The sequence below is a fragment of the Pinus tabuliformis genome, chromosome 7 (genome assembly GCF_031772625.1).
Source record: "Pinus tabuliformis cultivar Carrire ecotype Pingquan chromosome 7, CPIR1, whole genome shotgun sequence".
NCBI lineage: Eukaryota > Viridiplantae > Streptophyta > Pinopsida > Pinales > Pinaceae > Pinus > Pinus tabuliformis.
The window spans coordinates 1,599,829,010-1,599,841,514 of record NC_142293.1 but is presented as its reverse complement, the minus strand read 5'-3'; the positions used below and the strand labels follow the sequence as shown (position 1 = coordinate 1,599,841,514).

General features: G+C 34.2%; 1 protein-coding gene across 2 annotated transcripts in view; it reads right to left on the bottom strand.

Annotated features, from left to right (window-relative positions):
* Positions 1–2,658, bottom strand: part of LOC149254242 (SUMO-conjugating enzyme SCE1) — a 148,428-nt gene extending 145,770 nt beyond the window's left edge. The window contains exon 1 of one of the 2 annotated variants that reach the window (XM_089460103.1): positions 2,356–2,658. In XM_089460103.1, coding sequence (XP_089316229.1) covers positions 2,356–2,361 — 6 coding nt within the window. In that variant the 5' untranslated portion in view covers positions 2,362–2,658. The remainder of the gene's footprint in view (positions 1–2,355) is intronic. The other variant, XM_089460102.1, reaches the window with a different exon arrangement.
* Between the last annotated feature and the right edge of the window lie 9,847 nt (positions 2,659–12,505).

The window sequence follows — 12,505 nt, the reverse complement described above, 5'->3', positions numbered from 1 at the left end:
GGTTCTGTTCTGTTGGATTTAAGTGGCAATTTCAATTTATGCACCTATTATGTTTCTGGTTCACCTGCTCCGTTTCAGAGGACATTTATGGTACTGTTTATGGTGCTGGTTTTGGTTCTGTTTCATCTCGTTGAAATTCAAATTTGGTTTAGCACCTGGGGGATCAGAGAACTCACACGCAGAAAAGTGGCTTCAGTCTCCCGTTGGTTTCCTGTGTTTCTCGTTCCCGGCTGTCTCCTAGGTGAATGTTTTAAGCTCTGTCTCACTTTCAGCCAAGCAAAATTATACAGATTTTAATCTTTTATAAGTATATTCTCTCCTCTCTACCCTGTTTCAGGCAAAATTTGCAGAGAACTAAACCGGCACATAGGATTTCATTTAGGCTCAACCTCTCACTTGTTAGTTGGAGCAAAGCCTATTGAAATGGATAACAGACGCATCATGGAGTTCAGATGCACCCTCATCTAAATCAGGGACACATGATGAATGCATGTGACACAGATATTCTCGAAGTGAAATGGACCATGGTGAGAAATCTAGCCTTGAACCTCCGCCAGATTTCTTTTGTCTGCAGTCTCCAACAACATGGTGACAGATACCTCTGCTTGTGCTGATGGAAAATAAATGGAGACAACCCTCTGGGTAAAGGAATATATGAATGTTGAACAGCAGAATCAAGCAACCTCGGATGCAGACCAGGAGGAAGTCAATAGCAATCAAGCCTCTTGATCAATTACATCTCTGTTTATGTTCTACAAAATTATCAGCATGTTAGAAACTTTTGTTGTGTATGTTACTTGTAAGAACATCTGAACTCATTGCTATATAGTACGTTGTGAAATTGTCCACGTAGCAGCAGAAATCTGCTTTTTGTATTTTCGAATCACCGGACAAACATATGTACTTGCTGCTAGCTTGCCATCAGCCTTTATTATAATATAATATTTAATTTCTGGCTAAAAAATCAATCAGTTCACAAATAGACCAATATTTGATTTAAATCTCATTCATCGGCTCTTCTAGGATGAAAGAATCAAAGATACGGAGGCACTGCTTTGACCAGGATCAGCTGTATTATGATTACAAACGTCTGCATTATCCGTTTGCAACATCTCCAAGGTGGCCATTATCACCATCATCCTGAGAACACCCATAATTCCACATCCTAATGGATCCAACAAGGTTGTCTGCCTGTTGCCTGTTTGGTGATAGATGAGTTAACACAAAAAATCCTCAGCCATTTGCAAGGCCAGGTGAATCCTGCTTAGAAAATGGAATTCTCGTTCCAATTGTGTTCCCATGTCAGTGAACTATCACATGTATAGCGAAAGCGAAATGGAGACTGTTATTAAAATTGAATGATAGAAATCTGAGTGTGCAGGTTTTCACATTTGGAAACCATATTGTTGATCGATATCTCCTACACTCTACACAGTTATTTGCAGAAGCTACCGATCAACAATATAAATAATAGAAAATTGAACTAGGGGCTTATTTATTGGCCGTTTCTTGCAGGCCTGAAACTTGCGAGAAACGCCCTGCAGAAATGCTGGCCATTCCTTGAGCAATGGGTATCCTATTTGGAAACGATAAGTGGGCACTCAACACGGATCGCTGTTGTGGTTTCGGTTTTGGGATGGGTTTCTGCCAGAGACAGCCCTTTCGGCTACGGACTCTGGTAACATAACTTTGAATCCTATGCACACAAACTGGATGAAGTCGAATCTTGTCTCCAGGATGTGGAAACCCAAATTCCCCACCATATGTTTCTGATTCATCAACTTGCAGAGGACACAGAATCTCCAAAGCAGCTTGCTGATGCTCAACGGCTTCAGGCTGTGCAAGCCGAGCTAAGAAGGATTTCAGAGAGACTGACAAATTAGCCAGCAAGGGTCGGCGGCAGCACGGATTCCTCTCCCCTTGGGAATTGAAATCCAGTACAGAGGACTCCAACCAGCACCCCATTACCAATTTGATGCTTGCAAGGCTTCAGAAGTTGTAGTCTCTCTTAGGGTAGAACTAGTAGCTGTTTCTTTTTGTGTTTGCAGAAAGCCCCCAATTTTTGGCCGGAGCGGGGTCAACCTCCGCGGAAGTGTGTGAGTTGAGGTAAACTACCACCTGTTTACCGCTGAATAACACCCAATCAACGTTCTGATCATCATTATATTACCGGCGAGCTCAAAAACCATAACCATGAGCTCAATTTTAATCTAAGAAAACGCATTACATTGAATATTTTAATCTCCTTCCCGTCCCTGAGTAACAATGGTCTTGGGATACTGGCCTAGAAGGGTTCCATGTAGGTTTTGCAACTTTTAACACAATTTTCATTAGGGTGTCGAGTAGAAAACATACATACATGGGGATGGTTCTTACGCCAGGCCTTGCGCTCCTCAGTAAGTCGACCTCGAGCTATGCCTCCAGACATGTTGCTATTGTTGTGATCGGGAATTTTATGAATTTTGCTGCCAAAACCTTGGAAAGTAGCTTCTGGACAATCAAACTACACAAATGGACCTCGGTGCATCACCATTAAAGATATCGCGAAGGAAAGGGAAAGAGTTTATACGGAATTTGAAATCAAGAAGCCAAAACTGGGCATGTGCCTGACGTTGAATTCGATCCAGTCAGAGTCGGTGCCTAACCAATCAGGGAATTCATGTGTCCAAATCTAAACGATCCCATGCCGTTTTAGGTGGAAAAAGTGATCACAGATGGAATATTAATTTCGTTAAAATTAATAAATAAATAAATCGTAAAACAGGACTAAATTATCAAAATTATTAAGTGGAATATTTAATTTCATTATAATTAATAAATAAATAAATTTTAAAAGGTATTAAAAGTATTAGTTGACGTTTTTAGTTTATGGTGTTCTGGATAGATGGTGATGGGTTTGCTCTTAAAGTACTCATTGATTGATATTAAATTATTGGTTCAATTCCTTTCTCTTAAGTGATATATTGATCATGATGAAGATGTAGCCCCACCAAGTTTAAAAAAAAAATTATTAAGAAGATTTTCGGGGTAAATTACATGAAGAAAATCTTTGTCTACGCGTTTCGAACCAACTAGTGTGTTTCATCGTCAGGACAAGTTGAGGAGTCGGATCATGGCTGCCAATAATATAGGGAGAGCAGATCATCCAAACGGCTAGGTTGACAGGGAGAGCAGATCAACCTAGCCGTTTGGATGATCTACTCTCCCTATATTATTGGCAGCCATGATCTGACTCCTCAACTTGTCCTGACGATGAACCACACTAGTTGGTTCGCAGGGTTGACCATACCCTGTCAACCTAGCCGTTTGGATGATCTGCTCTCCCTATATTATTAGCAGCCATGATCTGACTCCTCAACTTGTCCTGACGATGAACCACACTAGTTGGTTCGAAACGCACAAAGGTTTTCTTCATGTAATTTATGCCGAAAAGGTTTTCTTCATGTAATTTATGCCGAAAATCTTCTTAATAATTGTTATGGATCACAGAAGCCTCAATTCAACAAAAAAATATTTATTTCTAAAATAATTTTTTTTTTTTAATTAAATTCATTAATTAAAAAACTCCGTATGAACAAGTCTCATACTTATAGTTTCTTTGGCATATGGTATTGATAAGTCATGGTATTGCCCCATGGTATTATAATAAAGTCTATTTACATATTTACATATCAAGAATCTCACCATAAAATTGGAGCAAACTTTCATAGTTAAAAAAATCTTGTTACTTGTTTTTTTAAATGTATATCTATTTAACTTATATATTAATTATTTTTATCATCAATAATAATAATAATGTTTAAATAAAATTATAATATAATTAATTAATGTTTGCCTCAATCCAATATGGAAGAGATATTGTAAGATCATGTGATGTGATTTAAATATTTTGACTCATTTTAATTATATAAAAATTAAAATTAAATTAAATATAAAATATATATATATTTAAATTAACCAAACCATTATGGAAGAGATGTTATAAGGTAAGGTTATATTATGTAAACATTTTTACTTGGTCAAACCAAAAAAAAAAAATTATTATTATTATTATAAATTAAATCAGCCCAGATCCATCTTAACCTTGAATCGATCAAGCTCACAGAGGGATCAGTCCTCTTCTATCAAGCACCGATGGATCAAATCTCTCGAGGCGCAAACCTTTTCTCAACTTTTGCACTCAAAAAAAGGTTTACACCTTGAGAGATTTCCTTGGATCGATCAAGCTCACAAAGGGATCAATCCTCTTCTATCAAGCACCAATGGATCAAATCTCTCGAGACGCAAACATTTTCTCAACTTTTGCACTTAAAAAAAAGATTTACACCTTGAGAGATTTGATCCCTCTAGGCATTTGATAGATCTAGAGTTAAGATGGATCTAAGTTGGTTTCAATTTTAACAACTTGAAATATATGATGAAGTAAGTGTTTTGATGTATATTAGCATTTACCAATCATTTAATTTATATAGTTGCATTGTCCACGAGGTCTTGGATAGATGGTGATTGGGTGGTTTGTTAAGGCACTCCTTGATATGAAATCATCAATTCAATTATGTGCCTCTATTAGAGTAATATATTGGACATGATAAAAACGTAGTCCTGCCAAAAATATTATATAATTGCATTAATATATTTGTTCTTACATCATATTTTTTCAACTTTAAATATATTTTTAAAACATATATTGTGTATCAGTTAAAATGTACACTTTGACAACGTTGTTGAAAGCCAAAACTACATATGCTTTAACATTATACATATTTGAAAAAACCATTATTAAAAGGAACTTAATATTTTAAATGATTGTTCTTTCATCATATTTTTTCAACTTTAAATGCATTTTCACCCATATAAAATTGTTTAAAACATATATTGTGTGTCAATTAAAATGTACACTTTGATAACATTGATGAAAGCCATATGCTTTAACATTATATATATTAGAAAAAATCATTATTAAAAGAAAAAAATAAGTTGATATGTTTAACATTATAAATATGTTAACAAAGAGCACTTTACAAGTGTAAACATTTTACTTAAATGTATTAGAACCAGTTTAGATCCATCTTAACTCTCTATCTATGAAGAGCCTCGGAGGGATCAAATTTTTGCATCTTAATATATTTTCATCTCAAGAGATTTGATCCTTCTCACGGCTTGGTAGATCGAGAGTTAAGATGGATTTAGCCTAGTTCAATTCACCCCTTTAAATAGGCTGGATTCCACATAAATATCATGGATTCTCATAAACATGGAGCTCAAAAAACCATTGACCAAGTCAAGTTAACCTTAACTATTCAACAAAAAAATTAATAATAAAAAAATAATGTAGAATTTATTCTTTTAATATAAGGTTATTTTTATTTTATTTTGATGGAGTTAAAATGTTTACATTGCATTACATTAATTCTTTCATTTATTTTTATTTTATTTTATTTTTATGTATTCTGATAGAGTCAAAATGTTTAGAAAACGGGATACTACCCGGCAACATCTCTTGCATACTTGGTTGCATATTTATATTAAAGTGATTATCAAATAAGTCATTAGAATTCAGAAGCAATTGGTGTTATGTATGTTGCCCAGTGCAACTTAATCCTACTCTTCTTAAAACACCTTCATGAATCACCAAATAGCCTTCAGAAGTGCGGTCCTCTCTTCACTTGCCACATTCACATGGGCAACTTGAGAGTCCTGTCCATGTAATAGTTGCATCAAACAATGTACAAACTACTCACATTTTCATGGACAAAGTAGGGATACACAATAGCATAAATCCACTCTAAAAATTATATATTATTATTTTTTTAAGCAAAGTCTTTCGGTAGAAATCACATAAGAGAAATTTTTGGCCGACACATTTCGAACCAACAAGTGTGGTTCATCATCAGGACCAGATGAAGAGGCAAATCATGGCAAAGGCTTAAATAGAGAGCAATGTAGAGACATAATTTCAAGTAACGACTATATTTGAACAATAATATTTAAATTATGATATTAATTTATTAATATTTTAAAAACAAATATTATTCAATAAATGGCTAGTTTTTGGAAAAAAAATATATAAATAATGATATTATTTCATTAATTTATTAAAAATATTAATAGGTAACGACTATATTAAACGGCTAGTTTATGAAAAATAATATTTAAATTAATTTATTAAAACCAAATATTACTTCAAAAAATAATATTTAAATAATGATATTAGTTTATTAATTCATTAAAAATATTAATATGTAACGGCTATATTAAATGGCTAGTTTTTGAAAAATAATATTTAAATTGTGATATTAGTTTATTACTTTATTAAAAACAAATATTAATAAGTAATTTTTATATTAAACAGCTAGTTTTTGAGAAATAATATTTAAATAATTTATTAAAAAAAAAAAAACTTTAAAGAATGGGAATCAAAAATTATAAAAATGAGCCAAGATCCTAATCGAGACAAGATCATTTGATAAATAATTAACAGAAATAAAATAAACTAAATTAAAAATAAATAAAGCAAAACAAAAATACAAACAAGTCAAAAGGAATATAAGAAAAGTAATCAATAAATAAAACGGGGTCAAGAATAAAATATAGGGCTAAGGCTCATTAAACAAATAAAAAAATACAAAAAGGAGTTAAGAACGAATAGAATGATAAAATACAAAAAAACACGAAGGATCAAGAAAATAAACTCTAATGAAGAATAAATCAACAACAAATACTATAAAAAGGACACCAATACCTACATAGATAAACAAACAAACAAAATAAATCCCAAAAAGAAGCCTAAAAACCTACGAGGACACGACAGGGACCCAACTTCTACTAATATTCCAATCATCATCTCTATTCAAATTATTGGGTCTTTTTTCAATTTCTAGGGCCTCCATCAATTTACGGTGATGGAAATGACTAATCCTAGCAATGACTTGGGCCTCCTCAATGCAGATGTGATGCTTAGATTTATCTACATGCTCCACCAAAGCAGAGGAGTGGGTCCTACCATGCTTGATGTCAGCAGCATGCTCACGAATCCTTTGATTAATCGAGTGACCAGTCTCACCAATGTAGGGAGTCCTACAAGAGCATGGGATAACGTAAACACCCTTCATATTCTTGGGTTCCACTGGGTCTTTTACAAATCTAAGGGATCTCTGGATGGTATTTAAAGGCCTAAAGGTTGAAGCCACCTTATGCTTCCTTAGGATCCTCGCAATCTTGTCAGTGGTCCCTTGGATAAAAGGAAGATGAGCACCAGAAAAATGATCCTGGGTATCTTTCTTAGCACTAGAACCTTTTTCAGCTCTGAGGAAAGCCTTAGAACATTGGTGTCTACAATACCCATTATTGAATAAAACACTTAGGAGATGTGCTTTCTCTTCATTGAGATGGTTCTCATCAGAAACTCTTAAATCTATAGTCGTTAAGGTGTTGAGAACACCAAGCTTTTGAGATGGGAAATGATGAGAATTAGCATGAAGATATTGTTTTGTATGAGTTTTCTTACGAAATACGTGATGAGAGAAAGAGTCATCATCATTCCTTGAGAGGAGAACGTCAAGGAAGGGAAGACTACCATTACATTCAAATTCCATGGTGAACTTTATAGAACTAGATTGATTGTTAAGATGGAGGAAAAACGGTTCCAACTTTTCTTTACCATGGGACCAGATGACACAAGTGTCATTCACAAACCTCTTCCACATCTTAGGCAGAAGACGTGAAGAAGCTAAGGCCTTTGATTCAAAATCGTCCATAAATAGATTAGCTACCACAGGGGAGAGGGGGAACCCATGGCGACACCACAATTTTGCTCATAGAATTCCCCATCGAATGAAAAGAAAGTAGAAGTAAGACAAATACCAACTAAATAAGTCGTATCAAGATCTGTGATGCGCTTGATGACTTCGATGGCCTCGTTAATAGGGATATTAATGTAGAGGGAGACCACATCGAATCTCACAAGCTTGTCATCTAGATCAAGCTTGAAACTCTTTAACTCTTTAACAAAAGATGCAGAGTCCTTGACGAAGAATTTTGTATGGCCAACAAGGGGCTTAAGCTTCTGGGCTAAATATTTAGCAAGAAGATAAGTTGGCCCTCCTATTATTTTGATAATGGATCTTAGAGGAGCCCCTTCCTTTTGAATCTTTGGCAGACCATAGATTCTAAGGGTAAGAGGGCAACTTTCAATAAGCTTATGACTGAATGAGCTACTAGGATTTTATAGCAAGAGCCACACTTTTGGAAATCTTCTTTAGGGGATCCTTGTTGAGTTTCTTGTAGCTCTTGCTATTATGGAAGTGGTCCAACATCTTCCGACGGTAATCATCTTTATCAAGAACAACCACAGCACCACCTTTGTCAGCTTTGAGAACAACAATATTCTTATTATTGTTTAACGTTTTGAAAGCATCAAACTCAAGTTTGATGATGTTTTTCTTAGGGGGCTTTGCCTTTCTAAGGACAACTGCACAGTTTTGAGGAATGATATCTTTAGTGACGTCCGATAAGTCTCTAATACCATATTCAATGTCAAAGATGATATCGTCAACCGGGACCTTTCCGGGAGCAAGAGCAAAATTTAAACCTTTCTCCAAAAGACTAAAGACATGGAGGATCAAAAGAAAAGCTAGAGAGATTGAACCCTATAACTAGAAGAGGAAAGAAAATTAGAACAAACAATATTATTCAAACCTAGAGTCTTATTACTAATCCTATTATTATTACAATTATCAGAATTGAAAACAAAGTCATTACCCTCATTAATATTATTATTATTATTAAGAAGCCCAATGATATTATTATTATTATTATTATGATTATTATTACTATTCAAACATAAATTATTATTTATATTCCTAATATTATTATTCCTATCTAAGGTGAAAATATAGTCACTATTACTATTATTACTAGTAAACCCATCATTATTATTATTAGCATTAGCATTCAATTGAATATTATTATTAATATAACCACTTCCACTATTTTTGAAACCAACAGAAACCAAAGAAGAATTAACGGACAACGAACTTGAGGGAATCTGACCCAGCGAATACGAGACTGTTCTAGCTTAACCTTCGATGGCGGAAGGGTGAGAAACACCGTCAACCCAAGATCGGAGAGCAAAGATTTGATTAGAATTAATTATGCTTCTGGAAGGACCACGAAAGCAACTAGACTCATTAGGCTACGAGATGAATTTCTCTTAGAGCTTACTGAACTTCTTGGATTGCTTTACTTTCCATAATTCTTCCAGGCGAGTAGATTTCAGAGCCAAGCATGCTTTGATCCTTGACCAAAGGGGAGCAAAGATCTCATTTGAAAGTTCCAAATGGAGAGAAAAAAAATTACGAGAAATGAAATCCAAATCCTTTTTCACCCTGCCAATCTCCAAACGAACCAATGCCATGCTAACATTAAGGAAAATACGACAACCATTAGAATTATTAAGAGGGTGCTTAATCTGAGCAAACGGAGGAACAAGGGAAGAGTCTCTACATCATTTTAAAAAAGCCATATCTATCTTCAACTTGGAAACCCTTATGCGAGATCATTCAAAGTGATGAACTTTAATAGCAATGGCCCTTCCGTATAGGGTAGTAATTTATGTATTCAAGCTTCTGCGATCCATAATGAATTAAGCAAAGCCTTTCGGTAGAAATCACATAAGAGAAAGTTTTGGCCAACACGTTTCGAACCAACAAGTGTGGTTCATCTCACACACACACGGATATATATATATATATATATATATATATATATATATATATATATATTTGTTTGTTTGATTGTTTATTTTAAAATAAAAATGTTTTATTTAGAATATTATATTCAAAAACTAAAGTGCAAAAATTGTCAATGCTAGATTTACTATTTTAATTTAATTATTTGTTTATTTTATTTTTATTTTTATATTTATATAATTTGACCTAGTCAAAATGTTAAACAACATAAGATAGGACAGAACAAGACATTACAACATCTCTGCCATAGTACACTGCAATTATGGAGGCAATTAAAAAAATTATATAAAAAACTCATTTTTAAAGATTAAAAAAATAATTTAATGTAATGTAATATTTTAATATTTTTGGTCCACTTGGGGTAGCTCAATTGGCAATGGTAGTGGAAATGAAGTCTCGTTGAACCACACTGAACCAGAGTCTTGGGTTTAAATCTTGTGCTATCCCCCGATCGGGGTGAAAAGTTGGACACGATGAAAATGTAGTCCTACCAAGCTTATATATATATATATATATATATATATATATATTTTAACGTATCACTGAACCACACTAACCAGAAGTCTTGGGTTCAAATCTTGTGCTATCCCCCGATCGGGGTGAGAAGTTGGACACGATGAAGATGTAGTCCTACCAAGCTTACATATATATATATATATATATATATATATATATATATATATATATATATATATATATATATATATATATATATATATATTTGTTAATGAATAAGAATATAATTTTTGAAATCTTGATATTTTATTATGAAAAACAAATAAACCTTTTTATGAATAAAATATCTTTGAAAACTTAGTTTTTTTAATTGTGAAAACAATAAAATCTTAATTTTGGGGGAAAATGTGGATAAATCTATTTTCGATGATGATATGCCATATATTATCTAGAATTATCAATCTTGAGTGCTTATTATGTATGATGCTTTGGCTCTAGGATTAGAGGACGTTATGGACAAAGGTATGTCAAATCAATGGGTTTCTCGCAGTGCTCAATTTGATTGGGATGTCATTTGTTCATTTTCACTTGGCTCTACTGACGAAGGATTTAAGGCAAGCACTCATGTTCTTTTAGAGGTTTCTTCCTCATGTGTTAGTGCAACTCTTGGTTGTGGATTAGGCTATGGGTTTTCTCAAGAACTAGATTTTGGTTTTATCAATAATGGATTGGGTGAAGTAGAATTAAGGAGGGTAGGTCTTGGAGGTGTTAACGAGGAAAATAAGGAGGGTGAAATATGTGGTGAGTGTCCCATGTCGAGTGGTAAAAGCTATACTAATATAATTGAAGGAGGTTTCCCTAGCTAGAATAGAGGTCATAAGCAATGCATCAAGCAAAAAAGCTCAATGGTTAATTTAATTTCATTTGAGGATGTTAGGTTGAATGAGGTGATTGGGATGGTGTATTTGGCATTGGTTGGTTAGCTTTAAGGTTATCTAATAGGGGATAAGGCTCTAAAGACCTGGGTTTCTAACAATTGGGAACCATTTCTTGGATATGTATCTTCATTTTGTTCTTGCTAGAGTGTGGGTGGCTCTCCACTTTCATACAAGTTTTGATGCAATAAAAGTTTTGGCTAGCTCTTAATAGGGGGGCTTCTCTCCACTACCATTGAAGCCTTGGATGTCATTTTTCAATGTTCGAAGTGAAAGGTGGGAATGATCCTAATCTATGTTAAAATTCCCAAATCCCCACTTAACTTTTGGTCAAGTGAAGCATTTGGAATAGTTAGGAATGCCCATAAGGATTTCATAGAGGCGTATTTATCCTATAAAGAGTTAGGGGTGATGGCAGTGGCCCACATTTTGGATAGGGTAGAGTTGAAGGATGGATTATGGAGACTGCTTTTTTTAATGGCATACACATCTTGAAGAAACCCTTCAAGTACTTCCCCTTAGTTTTAGGATGGTACCTACGGAAAATTGTTCAGTTATAGTTTTTAGCAACTTGACCCAACAAGGGCATCAAGTGAGGCCCAATAATACCACAAAGATAGCTAGCCTAGGGACTTGAACCTATGACCTTCTACTTATAATTCACAACACTCAACCACTCAACTAAAGTATTACGTTAGAAAAGGGTAATTAGTATTTTGTATAACCCTAGGACTATTCTAGTGTCCCTTTCCATTACAATTATTTCACAAGTATGGATATTTGGTGGTTTATTATAGTCTGTGTTTCAAATGAAAGAGTTGGGTAAAAAAGGATTTGAATGTCAGGCCCTTACAAGATGGTAAATATTTTAAGCATGAGGTTGAGGCAAAGGGAGGCCTATTATTGGTAAGGAAGTGGTTGGAAATGTCGCTATAGCATAAAAAGTAGTGACTCCTAAGGAAGATGTTCTCCCTATAAAAAAAGGGGGACAATCTCTCTCCCTAAATAAAATTTGTGCACCTTTACCTCTGAACTTAGGTGTAGATGATGGTGGTATTTAATTGCACCTCTATCCCTTGACTTATAGAGATAATCTCTTAAATCATTTGGCTTTATTAAATTGTTTTTCTTTGTCAAAAAGGCTATGCTTTTTGGGTCACATTGCAACTTGGGCCTTAGCTTTCCTATTATTTGGGAGAGAGGAGTGGGTATAAACATGAGTTATAATTAGAGTTGATGATTAAGTTCTCAATAGGGTATTGATTATATGTTTGGGATTGAAGGTAGGATTGAGAGAGATGTTATTATTAATGATGGTGTGGTGTTTCTTAGCAATAATATATCTTCTAGATGGTTTGTTCATGA